This window comes from Melozone crissalis, unplaced genomic scaffold (assembly GCF_028551555.1).
Source record: "Melozone crissalis strain CALT ecotype California unplaced genomic scaffold, PUWL_Pcris_2 ptg000032l_1, whole genome shotgun sequence".
Classification (NCBI taxonomy): Eukaryota; Metazoa; Chordata; class Aves; order Passeriformes; family Passerellidae; genus Melozone; species Melozone crissalis.
Window position 1 is genome coordinate 1,004,105 of NW_026535810.1, and position 18,380 is coordinate 1,022,484.

Here is an 18,380-nt window from a genome sequence, read left to right on the forward strand (position 1 = left end):
CCTTTCCCAGACCTTGAATCAGGGGAATTCAATCAAATTCTCTGATCCAAAAAAAGGATCAGAGAAATTAAAGGAGCAATCAGAGAGCAGGAACAGACCTCCAGAAAGGAACCAGAGCAGCACAAGGGCAGGGAGGGTTAAAACAGAGATTGCAGAAGCAGCCAGGAACCTCCTGTGCCTATCAAATTCTCACCTCAGCCCCAGCACAAATCCCATCCCCAGAGCTTTCTGCAGGAGTTTGCCTTTCCCAGCATTGCCCAGACCTTGAATCAGGACTTTCCTCCCAAAAAAAAAAGGATCAGAGAAATTAAATGAACAATCAGAGAGCAGGAACAGACTTCCAGAAAGGAACCAGAACCATCAGACCAAATCAAACAAAGGAACCAGGAGCAACCAGAATTCCAGAAAGGAACCAGAGCAGCACAAGGGCAGGGAGGGTTAAAATAAAGATTGCAGAAGCAGCCAGGAACCTCCTGTGCCTATCAAACCCCTCAGCAGGAAAATCTCACCTCAGCCCCAGCACAAATCAGAGAAATTAAGGGAGCAATCATAATTCCAGAAAGGAACCAGAACAACACGAGGGCAGGGAGGGTTAAAATAAAGATTGCAGAAGCAGCCAGGAACCTCCTGAGCCTATCAAACCCCTCAGTCCCAGCACAAATCCCATCCCCAGAGCTTTCTGCAGGAGTTTCCCTTTGACCAGCACTGCCCAGACCTTGAATCAGGACTCTCCTCCCAAAAAAATTGGATCAGAGAAATTAAAAGAGCAATCAGACTTCCAGAAAGGAACCAGAACCATCAGACCAAATCAAACAAAGGAACCGGGAGCAACCAGAATTCCAGAAAGGAACCAGAACAGCACAAGGGCAGGGAGGGTTAAAACAGAGATTGCAGAAGCAGCCAGGAACCTCCTGTGCCTATCAAACCCCTCAGTCCCAGCACAAATCCCATCCCCAGGCTGCTTTCTGCAGGAGTTTCCCTTTGACCAGCACTAATCTAAAGGAATGTTTGTTTTTTGGCTCACTAAAAATAGTCCTTGGACTTAAACCCTGACGGGCCCCAGGCAGGATGGGCTCCAGGGGAGAACCTCAGGATGGAATTCCCATCCCTGGAACCCTGCATGCATCTCCAGACCTGTTTTCTCCAGAATTCCTTCAAAGCCTGGGTGAAAAAGCAGAAATCAGGCTGGAATTGGGATTTTGCTAAGTCATGGCAGCACGTACAGCTAAATATACCACGGCCATGGGGACCTTCTGGCAAGTCCAGGCAAAAATAAAGCTCTGAAAAAAAAAATGTCAGTGGCTATTCCAGACTGCCAGGCTTTCAGAATGCTTCAAGGGATAAAAACTAAATGCTTCAAATTCTCTTCTTCTAACATCTCTTTGGCGTTGTCCAAAAGAAGAAATGATTGAAATGACATTAAAAAAAATCACTTTTTTTTCTTGCGTGAAAATGTTCGGTTCTGTTCCAAACACAGAATCCTCCACCAAGAGGCAGCTGTGTGAAGCCACAGGGGATTTTGGGAAGAAATTCCTCCCTGTGAGGGTGGGGAGAGGCTGGGATGGAATTCCCAGAGCAGCTGGGGCTGCCCCTGGAGCTGTGGCAGTGTCCAAGGCCAGGCTGGATGGGTTTGGAGCCCCCTGGGACAGTGGGATGGGATTTAAGGTCCAACCCAAACCCAAAGCAGGCTGAAATTCTATGGAATTAAGGAAATTTATGAAAACAGATGGGGCAAAAGTGACCAAAAGGCAGAGCTCACACTCAGCACAACTTGCAATTGTTCATTTCCTTTCAAAACTCCTCCTGATGCCCACTCTGAACCCAAACACCTGAAAGCACAAAATTCAAAGCTCAGTGGAGAAAAAGGGATGAAGATAATTCAGAGCTTTAGGGAATTAGTGGCTGCAGGGTTACAGGAGGCACCTGGGTCAGCAAGAGACGGAATTATCCACTTTGATGGTCACTCAGGGGAAAAGAACCAGAATTATTCACCTTGATGTTCAGGGAAAAGAACCAGAATTATCCACCTGGATGTTCATTCCAGGGAAAAAGAACCAGAATTATCCACCTGGATGTTCAGGGGAAAAGAACCAGAATTATCCACCTGGATGTTCACTCCAGAGAAAATAAAAAAACAGAATTATCCACCTGGATGTTCAGGGGAAAAGAACCAGAATTATCCACCTTGATATTCAGGGAAAGAACCAGAATTATCCACCTGGATGTTCAGGGGAAAAGAACCAGAATTATCCACCTTGATATTCAGGGAAAGAACCAGAATTATCCACCTGGATGTTCAGTTCAGGGAAAAGAACCAGAATTATCCACCCTGATGGTCACTCCAAGGACAAAGAACCAGAATTATCCACCTGGATGTTCATTCCAGGGGAAAGAATCAGAATTATCCACCTTGATATTCAGGGAAAAGAACCAGAATTATCCACCTGGATGTTCAGTTCAGGGAAAAGAACCAGAATTATTCAACTTGATGGTCACTCCAGGAGAAAACCTGGATCTGGCACCTCTGGAAGCACCAACACAGCACCAAGGGCACCACAGAGAGGGAAGGACACCAAGGGACAAGGTGACACCCATTTCTGTACAAAACCCACCAAGAGGTGGGCAGGAAATAAAAGCAAGAAACATTCCCAGAAACACAAGCAATGAAGTGCTGCATGTCTCAAAGCTAATGCCAAAGAATCAATGCAGAATTTAAAAGCAATATTAGTAAATATTTTGATTTTTAACGGCTCCAACTTGTTTATTTGGGGGACAGAGACTGTGTGAGGTGACAAATTTGTGGGTGATGATGAGGATGAAGCTGCTGTGAGGCCTGGAGCTCCCTGCCCTCATGGGCCCCTCTAATTCAGGATATTCCAGGGTTCTGTGAGCCCTGATCCACCAGGAAATGCTGGCCAGACCCTCCACAACTGCACACAAGCACAGGAAATGAAACAATTCAAACCAAGCCAGAAAACAGGCTGCAATTATTAATTATTAGAGAGCAAATAATGAGCTCTGGAAATGAGTTTTAGGTTGGGAAAGGTGGGGGATCAAGCACTGATGGCAGAAATGAAGGATTACATCCACAGCTTGAATATTTTGGATTTACAGCCCACCCAGTCTGGATCAAGACACTTTGGAGATGAAACTTCCCAAGCTCCAAAAGTCTTTTCTGTTCTGAAAGCTCTGGGTGAATTTTTGGAGTTTGAACTCCAAAAGTCTTTTCTGTTCTGAAAGCTCTGTGGGAATTTTTGGAGTTTGAACTCCAAAAGTCTTTTCTGTTCTGAAAGCTCTGGGTGAATTTTTGGAGTTTAAACTCCAGAAGTCTTTTCTGTTCTGAAAGCTCTGGGTGAATTTTCCAAAAGTCTTTTCTGTTCTGAAAGCTCTGGGTGAATTTTTGGAGTTTGAACTCTGCCTCTGAGCTGCACTGGGAGGTTTCTCCAGCTGTAAGGCTGCTGGCTGCCAGCCCAAATTCCAGGATTTTCTGGTAGAATTTGTACCAATTTTATCTGTCATGCTCCACATGGAGATGAACAATCCCAGCACAGTCATTGACACAAGGCAAGAGTCACAGCAAAGCTCACCCACAACTCCCATCCAGTGCAAACAGCTGAGCACGAAGCACAAAACAACAGGAAAAATGTGGAATTCACTTCAGAAAAGCTCAGTGAAGCTCTTGTCCTGGGAATGGAGCTGATGTCTCTCATGTCTGTGTTGTCTGAATTTTCTCCCCAGATGAGCAGAACTCGAGGCAAGGTGTCAGTACATGTTAAGCATGTTTGTAAGGAGTTGTCTCAGAGCTTCACTGAGCTTTTCTGAAGTGAATTCCACATTTTTCCTGTTGTTTTGTGCTTCGTGCTCAGCTGTTTGCACTGGATGGGAGTTGTGGGTGAGCTTTGCTGTGACTCTTGCCTTGTGTCAATGACTGTGCTGGGATTGTTCATCTCCATGTGGAGCATGACAGATAAAATTGGTACAAATTCTACCAGAAAATCCTGGAATTTGGGCTGGCAGCCAGCAGCCTTACAGCTGGAGAAACCTCCCAGTGCAGCTCAGAGGCAGAGTTCAAACTCCAAAAATTCACCCAGAGCTTTCAGAACAGAAAAGACTTTTGGAAAATTCACCCAGAGCTTTCAGAACAGAAAAGACTTCTGGAGTTTAAACTCCAAAAATTCACCCAGAGCTTTCAGAACAGAAAAGACTTTTGGAGCTTGGGAAGTTTCATTTCCAGAGTGTCTTGATCCAGACTGGGTGGGCTGTAAATCCAAAATATTCAAGCTGTGGATGTAATCCTTCATTTCTGTCATCAGTGCTTGATCTTTCCCAACCTAAAACTGAGCTGCCTTCCTGGAGGCAAAGCAAATATTGCACTGCAGAGATCAGTCACAGTGAAGTGACACAGAAATGCAAGGGCTCCATGCGAGGAATGAAGTTGTTTACATCCAACCAGCAGCTCCAACCCAGGGAATTTTCCCTCCAGCCTGTACTTACACAGGGAATTTTATTTAAAAACCCATCCAGTTTAATCTGCATGAAGTCTCCAAGGGAATGGCTGGCTGCTGGGTGAGGCCAGGCTGTCAGAGTGGCTGTGGGGATGCTCTGAAAGGAGCAGGAGCAGGATCAGGATCAGGATCAGGAGCAGGATGGGAATGTGGGTGCTGCCCTCCTGCCCCTCTGGCTCCCAACCAGAGCCCTGTCAGGCAAAATCCTGACTAAGCAGGACAAACAGAAATAGAGGCCAGCCCAAAGGGCTTATTACAGGCTTAATATCCTAAAAATAGCTGGATAGGCAGGGGGCTGGATGGGCTGCTGGCTTGGGAAAGCTGAAATTCCTGCTGGGATGGAGGAGCTACCTGAGCCCAGCCTGCATTTCCTGGATTTTCATCTTTTTTTTATAATTTTTTTTTTGATAGTGCTGTTTAACAATGATTGGATCACAGTTTTTTCTGTACATGACAATTCAGCAAATATTTAAATTAAAATGGAGGGTAACATCCCCATGCTGTGCTGCACTCAAAGCACTGCTTTATAAGATGAATCTTGGGGATCTTGTAGACTTTATAATTCTGAATCATTTTGTTGTTTCTTTAAACTTATCTAACTATAGATGTTGTTCCAGTGGTTCAGGATGCCTGAAAAATGAAAGAGTTGATCCCAAACCATTGTCAAGCACTTGTATCTGTTACATTGCAGTCAGCACTTCCCAATGGATTTTGGTGATATGTAAAAGGGTTCCTGTGAATCCCTCTTTATCATCCATAAAGTGAAGTGTTCTTTGATTTCTTTTTTTTGTTTTTTTAATAATATCCTCCAAAACCAGAACACACATAAACACACAGAAATGTCTCATTTTCAGCAGAGGAAATATAATGCTTGCAGTCTAAAGGATGCTCAGAAGTGGGATACATTAAATAAAGAGCATTTTTTGGGATACATTAAATAAAGAGCATTTTTTGAGGTTTTTTGAAGCAGCAATGATCCAGATTAAACCCTACAGGAATGGAGGCCAGGATGAAGCTTTTCCTGCTGCACACCCCTCAGGGAAATCCCTCAGGGCTGGATGGGCAAAGGGACGAGGTTGTGCTGCTGCCTCCAGAAAGGAAAACTCCACATGCACAGGTGAGACACCAAAACCCCAACCCAAAACATGCTGGGATTCTGTAAAAGCACCTTGCCAGGGCCAACACTGTCACACAACCCATTCACACAGCTCCTGGCAGAGGGAGCAGGAAGAAGTGAATCCTATTTGGGGCAAAAACAGCAATAAAAATTTGGGAGACCAGCGCTGTCTCTGGGGTCACACAGGCTGAGGCCAAAACCCATTTTCCTGGTGCCCTGAGCCAAGCCCCAACTGATTTTTGCTTCCAAATCTCCCCAAATCCCTCTTCCCTCTGCTCAGGCCACAGCAGCAGCACAGTGAGGGTGTGAAACACATATCCCACTGAAAGGGTTCCCCTCCAGAACCTGCTGCCAGGTACATTCAGCCTCTTTTTATTCACCTGTTTTGTTCTCCTGCCCCAGTCCTGCCTGGCTGCCAGACAGTTCTCCCAAAAACAGCCCTGACCCCTCGCTGTGCCCAGCTGAAACCCCAATCAATCCCAATTTCAATCCCAATTTCAATCCCAATTCCAGCCCCAGTTCCAGCCTGAGTTACCCGAGGGTCACCGGCGGCATCCGAGCGGCTCCTCCTGGGTGGCCCTGGCAGGACCTGGAGCAGCTCTCACTTAATCAGCTTTAATTCAGCTTTAATTCAGCTTTAATTCAGCTTTAATTCCTCACCATCTGAATGAGAAAACCCCTCCTGAACACCAGACACAACCAGGGAGAGGTTGGGCAGCACCAACCCCCGTCCCTGCTGCCACAAGGTGACACCTGAGGTGGCCCAGAACAGATTTCTCATAGAAAACGATGCTGGTTTCTCACACACACCTGCCAAAGTTTTAAATTCCCAAGGTTTTAAAATCCCAATCCCAATCCCAATTCCAGCCTGAGTTACCCGAGGGTCACCGGCGGCATCCGAGCGGCTCCTCCTGGGTGGCCCTGGCAGGACCTGGAGCAGCTCTCATTTAATCAGCTTTAATTCAGCTTTAATTCAGCTTTAATTCCTCACCAGCTGAATGAGGAAACCCCTCCCAGCATCAGACACAGCCAGGGAGAGGTTGGGCAGCACCAACCCCGTCCCTGCTGCCCAGGCTGCTCCAAGCCCACAGGTGACACCTGAGGTGGCCCAGAACAGATTTCTGATAGAAAAAGATTTCTCATGGTGCTGGTTTCTCACACACACCTGCCAAGGTTTGAAATTCAAAGTTCTGCCCACAAGAACAACATCCAGACTCAAAAAGGAAGAGTACAAATAAGACAAAAACTTCCTGACTTTCTCAGGACAGTCCCTGCCCATTAAACACCCACTACCTGCATTTATTTTTATTTTTTTAGGAGCTCATTTTAGCAGGGCAACAATTTACTACAAATACACTTAGAATGGATTAAAAAAATAAAAATCAAATCCAAAAACTGAGACATGATTCAGAATTTTCAGCCTAAACCCAAGACTCGCCCAGCTCTCTGAGGCTCAGCACAATTCAAATAAGCTGCTTTGATAAATTATAGCTCTGCCCCTCCCCAACACCTGCAATTCTGTTATTATTACTGGCAATACTGTCATTATTACTATGATTATTATTGGTAATAAGGTGTTTTTTTTCACTGCTGCCTTTGTAGCCAGCTATTATGTAAGAAGATGCTGGGATCATTGGCATAAATATTGGGAAATAAAGGGAAATGATGGTGATTTAAATAAAAAAATCCACCAGAGCTGAGGTGTGAAGGGCAGTTTGTCCCAAAGGGGAACTGTGGATGCCCAAACCCCAATAAAGGGGTGCTGGCTCCTCCTCAGGGCTGAGCACATCCAGGTTTCACCCCAATCAGGGAGGATCAAACCCTGCCAGGCCTGACTTTCCCAATGCTGTGACTCAAAGGAAGCTCCCAGGCAGCGAAAACAGTAATTACTGCCAGGCCCCAATTAGTGTCCCAAAGAAATGGGATGGGCCAGCTCTGAGTCCCTTTCCTGCACAGCCCCTGTCCCCAAGGCCACCTGGGACCCCCAAAATGTCCCCTGTAGGAACTGCTGTGAAGTCACTCTGGGCTGTTCATCCCCAGGAAATCCTCACTGGGGTCAGACATGAAATCCTGGCACGGTTTGGGTTGGAGGAACCTGAAATCCCACCCAGTGCCACCCTTGGCATGGCAGGGACACCTCCCAGTGTGCCAGGCCCCAATTAGTGCTGGTGTCCCAAAGAAATGGGATGGGCCAGCCCTGAGTCCCTTTCCTGCACAGCCCCTGTCCCCAAGGCCACCTGGGACCCCCAAAATGTCCCCTGTAGGAACTGCTGTGAAGTCACTCTGGGCTGTTCATCCCCAGGAAATCCTCACTGGGGTCAGACATGAAATCCTGGCATGGTTTGGGTTGGAGGAACCTTAAAGGTCACCCAGTGCCACCCCTGCCATGGCAGGGACACCTCCCAGTGTGCCAGGCCCCAGTTAATGATGGTGTCCCAAAGAAATGGGATGGGCCAGCCCTGAGTCCCTCTCCTGCCATGCACAGGCACAGCCCCTGTCCCCAGGGCCACCTTGGACCCCAAAATGTCCCTTGTAAGAGCTGCTGTGAAGCCACCCTGGGCTGTTTAACCCTAGAATCAGCCAGGAAATCCCTCACTGACTCAGACATGAAATCCTGGCATGGTTTGGGTTGGGGGGAGCTCAAAGATCACCCAGTGCCACCTCTGCCATGGCAGGGACACCTGCCACTGTCCCCTGTCCCCTGCCAGGGGCAGCCACAGCTGCTCTGAGAATCTGTGCCAGCAAGGAATTTCCTCCCAATATCCAAATTTCTCCTTTTTTAGTTTAAAACCCTCTCATTTTTCCTTACCATGGAATAAGTCCTGTACCCCTGGTGGAACTGGATGAGCTTTAAGGCCCTTCCAACCCAAAATGTGCTGGGATTCTGTAAAATCACTTTGGCCAACATTCCCATTGTCACCCAGCCCTGCCAGAGGGAGAAGGAAGTGAATCCTGTTTGGGGCAAAAATAGCAATAAAAATAAAAATAATATTGGGACACCAGAGCTGGGTGACCCAACCCATTCACACAACTCCTGGCAGAGGGAGGAGGAAGAAGTGAATCCTATTTGGGGCAAAAATAGGAATAAAAATTTGGCAGACCAGCACTGTCTCTGGGGTCACACAGGCTGAGGTTAAAAGCCATTTTCCTGCTGGATCCTCCCCAGTCTCCCTGGCCCTTTTGCACAACCAATTTTTGCTCCAAATCTCCCCAAATCCCTCTTCCCTCTACAGCAGCAGCACATGGGGGTGTGAAACACAACCTGTGGTTTACATCTCTCCCCATCTCATCCTTTCAAGCACCACTTTGAAGCAAATAAATGAACAGTTTGTTATTTATTATTCACCTGGCCAAGTGAAGCCCTGGTTTAAAAGTGTTACGTGTGATGTGGCACGACAGCAAAATTCAAATAAAAGAGGGTGGAGGAGTGAGCAGGAATATGGAAAATCCATCAGCTTGGACATCCCTCTCCCAAATCTTTATTTTTTACAGTTTTTCTCATTATCTATGAGCCACATTGGTAGATAGCATCAAAAAACAAACCTGTTTCAGCTGTGCAAGCTCAGATGCTCCCTGGGTTATGTCAGCAGGAGTTTCTCTTCCCATATAAATCAGATTCCGTGGTGTTACATCAGTTTTAGCAAGGAGAGCCAGAGCAAAGTTCTGCCCTGTTTGTGTCCCTCTGTTTGCACAACCTCCATTCCTTGGAACAGCAAAGCCAGGAGCACAAGAGCAGCCCAGGAAAACCCCAAAAGGATCAGCCCTAAAAGAGCCAAACCCCCCTGAAAATACGGCAACAGAGGCAGGAATGCAGCAGGTTCCAAAATGGATTAGGGGCAGTGAGATTATTCAATTGCTGAACACAGACAGGATTCATTATTAGAAGGCAACTCGATTTTGGAGCATTTGAAGTTTCTTATTTTGCATCCAGCTCAGCTCATTTCACATTTTTAGAGTCAAACAAGACCTGGGAACTCCAGGAATTCAGAAAGGTCAGGATTCCCTCACCCTGAGGACTGAATCCAGCACAGAAATGCCATTTCTCAGGCTGAAGGTGCTCCCAAGGCTCACCACAGACTCTCATTCCTCAGAGACATCCCTGGAGTCGCCAAAATTTCGTTTTTCCCAGGACAAACTGCCCCATGGACAGGGCAGGAGCAGCTCCTGCTCACTGCAGGCTTTGGAGCTCCCAGAGGAAGCTGGAGAGGATGGAGCTTTCTGTGTTTTGAGGATGTGGAGGAGACTACACAGATGGTTCACAGCCAGAGGAAGAAAAAAAAAAAAAATCTGGAATTATTTAATCCTGACAAGGAAAGCCAGGAGAGCTCCAGGTGACATCCCAGGGCATGGGAAGATGGAGAAGAGAATTTGGGTTTGGTGCATGAGTCCTCCAGAGCACCAGGAGATGTTTCCTCTCCTCTCTGCTGTTATTTGGCTGCTCCTCATCAGGCAGGAAGCTGAGAAATCCCAAATAAAACAATAAAACAAGGATTGGGATCTGCTGGGGCACGTTCCACATGAAACCAACAGCACAGAGGATGAGGAGTCAATCTGGGTCATGTTTTCCCTTTTTGTTTGCTTTGCTGCAGTAAGTGCTGATTTTCTCTGTGGTGGCCACACCTCCTGTAAAGGGACTGATGCCAATGTGCTCCATGGCATTCCCAGGAAAAAGAGAATTCCACTCTGCCTGGGATCAGAAACCCACAAGCAAATCCAATTTAAGGAGCTTTGCCCATATTTTATCCCTACAGTAAGGAATTATTATTATTATTATTATTATTATTATTAGTTTATTATTATTATTATTATTATTATTATTATTATTATTATCATTATTATTATCATTATCATTATTATCATTATTATCATTATTATTTTATTAGTTAATTTTTATTATTATTACTATTATTACTATTATCATTATTATATTATAATTATTAATATTGTTATAATTATTATGATAATATTATTATCATATAATAAAATATTATTTTTATTATTATTACTATCATTACTATTATCATTATAGTATAATTATTATTAATATTATTATAATAATTATGATAATATCATTATAATATAATAAGATATTATTATTACTATTATTACTATTATCACGATTATCATTATATTATAATTATTATTAATATTATAATAATCATTATGATAATATAATTATAATATAATACAATATTATTATTATTACTATTATTACTATTATCACTATATTATAATAATTATTAATATTATTATAATCATTATATTATTATAATATAATAAACTATTATTATTTTTAATTATTATTACTATTATTACTATTATCATTGATATTATTATATTATGATTATTAATATTATTAGAATTACTATGATAATATCATTATTATAATATAAATTATTAATGATGATAATGATGATAATGATGATGATGATAATGATAATAATAATAACAATAAAAAATTATCCCCCCTCACGAGTGGATTTGTGAATTCCCCAACAACAATGGCTCAGGAATTTGCTTCTGTGGCTCCACAAAAGACAATAAATGAAGTGCAAACCCAGCCCAGCCTCCCCCTCTGCAACTCACCCGTTATGTCAAGCCTGAAACAATATATTAGTTATATTAGACAATATATTAGTTATATTAAACAATATACTAGACAATATTTTAGTCACAGCCCCAAATCTGGTTGTTTTTACCCCAAAATAACATTTCAGATTCCTGATTCCCCTTGCTCAGCCAGGGGAACTGCCCTGGCAGCCCCCACAGGTGAGGAGGAAGAGGAGGAAGAAGAGGAAAATTAAAAACCCACTGCCTTCATGACCTTACAGTATTCCAAATTTCTGCCCAATTTTCCCCCTGTCCCATGGAATGTGAACTCTCCACAACCATCACAAACTGGTTTCTAGGAAGCACACAGGAATTTCCACCCATTCTGCCCCTCTGGAAAATAAATCTAAGTGTGAACACATGTTTTGGAAACTCTTCTGACCAACATAACCTCAGTGGAAAATGACAGATTTAAGGGAAAACAGCTCTAAAACTTTCCAGGTTATGCAGGTGAGTGGGTCAGAGGTAATCCATGCTGGGGAAATGAAGGATTTATAATTATGGAGTGGTTTGGGATGGAAGGAACCTTCAAACTCATCCAGTGCCACCCCTGCCATGGCAGGGACATTTCCCACTGTCCCAGATTGTCCCTCTCCAAACCCTTCCAGGGATGGGGCAGCCACAGAACACAGCAAACAAACAGCCAAGAAACAGGATGATGTTTAAAGACACTTCTTGCAGCCCAAAATAATCCTTTCTATACCACACCAACTCTTCCTGTATAAATATAGGTTTAAAAAAATTAATTTTAGGCCTCAAAGGCTCCTCGAGCATTTTGCTGCTTTTCCAACTTGTCTGTTTTTTTTTTTTTTACTATGAGAAGAAAATAACATTCCACAGCAAAGAAATAAACCCCACCCAAAAGAGGCCAAACAAAGCCTTTCCCCACTCTTTTTCCCCAATGGATTGGGTTCATCGTGTCCTGGTGCAACCCTGATGAAAATCCACCCAAAATTGGAATGAACTCCAGCGCTGCAAGGCTGAGGAAGCAAAGGATGTTGATTGTTGATTCTATACAAGATATTTCCCCCAAAATCTGTCACCAACCTGATTTTACTCTGTATTCAGCCACTCTGCAGCAGTGCAAAATAATAAAATAAAGCTCTCAGGGGGTTAAAAAAAAATAAATAAAAAAAAATCAGTGCAGGCAAGAAGAGCCCAGAAGAGTAAATACAATAAGTGTGGATAATGCAGGGCTCACGTGCAGGCTCCTCTGTGGAGCTCCCAGGGTGAGCCCAGTGCCACAGAAACACCAATATTACATTTTATTACCCATTATATTATACATATTATTACAATATTACGTTTAAATCACCTGAGCCCACCCCAAACTCGCAGCTCCCACACGGATCTGATGGAGGAGGAAGAAAACAATTCCATGTGCAGTGTGGGACCACCAGCATTCCCTGCTCCTTTCTCACCTCCAGGGCTGAGAATCCCCCCAGAGCCTCTCCACCCCCAGAGCCTCTCCAGTTCATCACTAACCAGAATTTTCCCTGCTCCTTTCTCACCTCCAGGGCTGAGAATCCCCCCAGAGCCTCTCCAGTTCATCACTAACCAGAATTTTCCCTGCTCCTTTCTCACCTCCAGGCCTGAGGAATCCCCCTCAGAGCCTCTCCAGTTCACATTAACCAGAATTTTCCCTGCTCCTTTCTAGAGAATCCCCCCAGAGCCTCTCCAGTTCATCACTAACCAGAATTTTCCCTGCTCCTTTCTCACCTCCAGGGCTGAGAATCCCCCCCAGAGCCTCTCTACCCCCAAGAGCCTCTCCAGCTCACCCTAACCAGAATTTTCCCTGCTCCTTTCTAGAGAATCCCCCCCAGAGCCTCTCTAGTTCACCCTAACCAGAACTTTCCCTGCTCCTTTCTCACCTCCAGGCCTGAGAATCCCCCCAGAGCCTCTTCAGTTCATCACTAACCAGAATTTTCCCTGCTCCTTTCTAGAGAATCCCCCCCAGAGCCTCTCCAGCTCACCCTAACCAGAATTTTCCCTGCTCCTTTCTAGAGAATCCCCCCAGAGCTTCTCCAGTTCACATTAACCACAATTTTCCCTACTCCTTTCTCACCTCCAGGGCTAAGGAATCCCCCCAGAGCCTCTCCACCCCCAGAGCCTCTCTAGTTCATCATTAACCAGAATTTTCCCTGCTCCTTTCTCACCTCCAGGCCTGAGAATCCCCCCCAGAGCCTCTCCACCCCCAGAGCCTCTCCAGTTCATCACTAACCAGAATTTTCCCTGCCCTGCCATCCTACAGCCACGTTTTTACCATCCCAGGCTCTTTTTTGTCCCCCAGAGGGGCCGGGCAGTCCGGAGAAGCAGCGAGCAGGGATTTCCATCCTCCTGTGGCAGCGATGGGAAGTCAATCCCCGCCGCTGCCCTTCCTCCCTACGCCCTCCTCCTCCTCCTCCTCCCACGGGAAGACAGCTGGGACAACAATGCGGCTGGAATGGCCCTGGCTCCACACTCCGCTTTGTGCCACGGCCTTTGAATAGATCTCATTGTTTACCCTCCTCTCCTTCCGTCCTCTCCATCCCCCACCTCCCCGTAAGCAAATTTTTTATTTTCTCCCCCCCAGCTAAAAATAAAAATAAAAAAGCGGCGCTGGGGACTCCTTTTTTTCCCCCCTCAAAGGTTCTGTGGTGTTTTCCAGGCGCGTTTTCCCCACAGCTCCTGCTCAACTTGGCTGGCAGCGCTGGAACCCGCAGCAACACGTTGGCAGCAGCTGTGACCCCCCCCCAAAAATCCCCCCGGGAGGGTGTAATAAATGGGGGGACCCCCAAAATGGGGTGGAGGAGAAGTTTCACCCCCCCAAACTCGCACCCCCCGATTCTCCCCAGCCCCATTCAGAGCAGGGAATCAGATGGGGGAACCCCTTCCCCAAAATGGATGGAAGGGGAAGAGGTTTCACACTGAGCTCCCCCAAATCCGGGAGGCCAGGTCTGAGCCCCCCAACTTCCTTTATACCCACAGACCCTCCCCAGCCTCATTGACACTGAGCCCCCCAAAAACGGGGCAGGGAGGAGTTTAACATCAGCACCCCCAAATCTGGGGGTCACAGCTCTGAGAATCTCCGTGTCCCCAAAGTCACCCCCAGCCCCATTTACAGAACCCCAGGGGGGTTCACATCCATCAACAGAATATCCCCCCGAAAATGGGGGGTGCAGGGGAAAAATGTCACATCAATGACCCCCCAAACTCGGGGGGCACAGCTCTCGACCACCCCCCCAAATCCCTGCCCCATTCACAGGGAGTTTATATCCGTCAATAGAACATCCCCCCAAAAATGGGGGGTGCAGAGGAGAAATATCACAATAATTTCCCCCAAACCCAGGGGGCACAGCTCTGAGCCCCTCATCCTGAGCCCCCCATTCCAGCCCCATTCACAGAGAGTTTATATGCATCAATAGAACATCCCCCCCAAAAATGGGGGGTGCAGGGGAGAAATGTCACCAACCAACCCCCAAACCGAGGGGGTACAGCCCTGAGCCCCTCATCGCAGACCCATTCACAGGGAGTTCGCATCCGTCAGCAGAAAATCCCCCCAAAAATGGGGGGGTGGAGAGGAGAAATGTCACACCAAAGGCACCCCAAACCCGGGGGGCACAGCTCTGAGCCCCCCGGGCCGCCCTCAATCCCCACCCCCCCATCCCAACCCCATTTCCCCCATGCCCCCCCAGGTCCGCGCTGTCCGGGAGGGTCCCCAGAGCCCTCAGGGGGGGTCGCTGACAGCGCGGCCCGGCTCCCCCCGCTCCTCCTCGGCCGGGCCAGGCCGGGCCTCCCCCCGCGGGACCGGCCGGGGCCTCACCTCAAAGCGGCTCTTAGTGACCCCGTTCATCTCCCTGCGCATGGCGGGGCCGGCGCGGGGGCGGCGGGGGGCGCGGGGCCCGGGGCGATCGCGGGTGCCGGAGCCGCGGCCTCCGCCCGGCGCCGCCGCCGCGTCCGCTCAACTTCGACCCAAAACAAAAACACTGCGCACCTGCCAGCAACGGCAGCGCTGATTGGACAGCGCGGCCGTGAGGGGGGAGGACGGGAACGGGAGAGGGAGGGGAGAGAAGGGAAGGGAGAGGGAAGGGAAGGGAAGGGAAGGGAGAGGGAAGGGAGAGGGGCGCACAGCGGGGAATGAGGGCTTTGGGAGAGGAGAGGGGAGGGGAAGCCGGAGAAAAGGGGGCTGCGGGAAAGAGGGGGACGGGAGCGGGGCTGGCAAAGGGAGAGGGTGCCGGGGTCGGGGGGACGGGACCGGGGAGAGGGAAGGGAGGGAAGGGAGAGAAGGGAGAGGGGCGAACAGCGGGGTGGGGAATGGGGGGTTTGGGAGAGGAGAGGGGAAGCGGGAGAAAAAGGGGGTGCGGAAAAGAGGGGGACGGGAGAGGGGAGAAGGGCAAACAGCGAGGTGGGGAATGGGGGGTTTGAGTGGAGAGAGGGGAGAGGAAGGGAGAACCCCGGGGAGAAAAGGGGGGTGCGGAAAAGAGGGGGACGGAAGCGGGAGAGGGATGGGAGATAGGGGAGCACAGCGAGGTGAGGAATGAGGGCGTTGGGAGAGAAGGGGGGAAAACGGGAGCGGCCCCGGGGAGAAAAGGGGGGTGCGGAAAAGAAGGGGACGGGGAGAGGGAGAGGATAGGGAAGGGAGAGGGGCGAACAGCGAGATGGGGAATGAGAGCTTTGGGAGAGGACGGGAGAACCCCGGGGAGAAAAGGGGGGTGCGGAAAAGAGAGGGAGCGGAGGGGATCCCGGAGCCGGGGGGACGGGACCGGGGCTGCCCTGAGGATGCGGGTCCGGGGTTGCCCGGGGAGGGCGAAAGGATGAGGAGGGGGACACACACACAACCGGGGGGACACACACACCACCGGGGCACACACTCACGACCGGGGGGATATACATGACCGGGAGGACACACACATGACCGGGAGGACATACATGACCGCGACACACACACACGCGCCCAGGGGGACATACATGACCGGGGACACACACACATGACCGGGGACACACACACACACACACACACCACCGAGGCTCCCCCCACCTACCCCGCAGGCCGCCGCCCCCATCGCGCCGCCGCGGGGCCCGCCCGCCCCCTGCCCCCGGTACCGGGGCCGCGGGACCCCCCCGGCCCGCAGGACGCTCCCCCGGTGTCCGGGGGGCTGCGGGGATCGGGGGTCCCGCGAGGGGAGGGGGCATCCCCGGCCCCTCCGGTCTCTTCCGGGAGAAGCGAGTTCAACCAATCAGCGCGCGGCGTGGCGGTGACGTCATGGTGATGTCATTCTGGCGGGAAAATCAAGCATGGCGGGGATGGGTTTCCGATCCTCCCCCACAGCAACAGCGACACCGGTTTGTACCAAACGGGTTTATTTGCATGTAAATAAAGATGTTCTCTGCGATATCTCCAAAAAAGTTGAAATTCCACTTTCCGCCCCAAAAAACAGCCGGGATATTTACAAATTCCAGCGATTCTCCAGCCAGGGATTTATGTACATCATGATAATCGAGGAAAAGAACCAGTTTCTTTTAATCTCCGTGTTCACTTCACCACCTGAGATTAAAAGGTTTGGCTTATATTTAATTTTCACTTTATTTTTATCTTTCTGAATACTGAAAGATGTAAAATTCTTGAGAATATAAGCAAATATATTCCAAAAATAAACCATTTCTCAGAGCCCGAGCACTGACACCCCAACACCTCAGCGTGGTCATGCACCTCAGCTCTCCCAGGACTGATGTCATTGGAAGGAGACAGGGCACCAAAATGGGGTGAAAAGCTCAAAATTTGGGCTGGAGGAGACGTTGTTCCCTCTGTTCCCACCTTCCACAGGGGGAATTTTGGATACTGAGCTTTGGTCTGGGTGAGGGGAGAGGAAACGAGTGCAGCTTGCTCCTTTTCAAACAGATTTTTGTGGCGATTTCGCTGCTTTCGCTTCCAAGTTTTAGCGTGCAGCACAGCAGGAAAACACAGCTCTGGCTGAGGATGAGTCCAGGGATCCATCCTGGGGCATTCCCAGCCTGGATTCCACTTGAAAAGTGCTTTTTTTTGGAAGGCTGCTTGTGCCCCCTCACACAACTTGGATCCAAGGGATTTTGTCCAAAAAAAAATGGATTAAATAAAAGCAGGAGATGGGGCTCCAGAGGCTGAGCTGAATGGAGCCGGGTGTCCAGCTGAATTCCTCTGGGATTGTGCTCCTGACATCCTCTTTGCAGCACCCCAAAATTCCAACACTGTGCCAGGTATCAGCGTTTGCTCCAGGTTTGCATTTAATTCCCATTTAATTCCCATTTTCCTATCATTTCAAGCTCTGGTTGTGGCGTGCAGGACACCAGGAGCAAAGGATAAATACTGGAAAATGTAAGGAGGGAAAAGTTCTGCAGAGCTGGGGGAAGTTTGGGAGACATTCAGGCTCCTGGAGGCAGCAGGAAGGGGTGAAAAATCCCTACAATTAAACTACTAAAAACACTTTCCAAAAAAAAGCTGGAAACCAAACAGCTTTCCTGGGGGTCAGCCCAGGATGGGAAATTTCAGTGGTTTAAAAGAAAAACTCAAATCTTTGCCAACTTTTCACGCTGCATCCCCAAAAAGGTGAAGCACGACCTCAATTCCCACGGGGAAATCCTGGCCTCCAACACCACCAGCAAAACCCAGCGGGAGCAGGATCCTGCCCAGTCCATAATTCCACAGGAGACGTGTCTGCAGAACTCCTGATTTCCCACATTCCACTCGAGTGAATCAGATGAAACTGCTTTTAAAAATAAAACCCTCTCCTGAGCCTCTTTTCCTTTTCAGGGACCACAAGATCAGCCCGGAGAGGATGCCTGAGTCATGCTCCTCATTCCAGCCAAAAGGGGAAAATCCATCTCTGAAGGAAACCAACACTTCTGCTGCAGCTCTGAGCCCAGCTGAGCCACTCTGGGATGGTTTTCCAAGCTGGAGAATCCTCCCCAGGATTGTGAGCACAATTCCCAGCACAGCAGCATGAGGAATTCCAGGGAAGTTTGTTGGTGCAGGCAGGAATCCCTTTTCCATTGAGATTTGCTGGAATTTCACTGTGCTGGAATGTCACCAAAGCTGCAGAGCCACCCAAATTCCCACTGGGGTGAAACAAGGAGCACGAGGTGTTGCCACATGGAGGTGAATAAATAGCTAAAATAAATGGGAAGGCAAAGCC

General features: G+C 48.2%; 1 protein-coding gene and 1 long non-coding RNA gene across 2 annotated transcripts in view; one reads left to right on the forward strand and one right to left on the reverse strand.

Annotated features, from left to right (window-relative positions):
* Positions 1-15,111, reverse strand: part of FBXL20 (F-box and leucine rich repeat protein 20) — a 40,822-nt gene extending 25,711 nt beyond the window's left edge. Inside the window, 1 exon segment of the mRNA XM_054281450.1 lies at positions 15,035-15,111. Coding sequence (XP_054137425.1) covers positions 15,035-15,076 — 42 coding nt within the window. The 5' untranslated portion in view covers positions 15,077-15,111.
* A 1,456-nt stretch (positions 15,112-16,567) lies between these two features.
* On the forward strand, positions 16,568-18,309 carry LOC128940141 (uncharacterized). The gene is made up of 2 exons (XR_008483284.1): positions 16,568-16,769; positions 17,999-18,309. It is a non-coding gene; the product is annotated as an uncharacterized LOC128940141 (long non-coding RNA).
* The last annotated feature ends 71 nt before the right edge of the window (positions 18,310-18,380 follow it).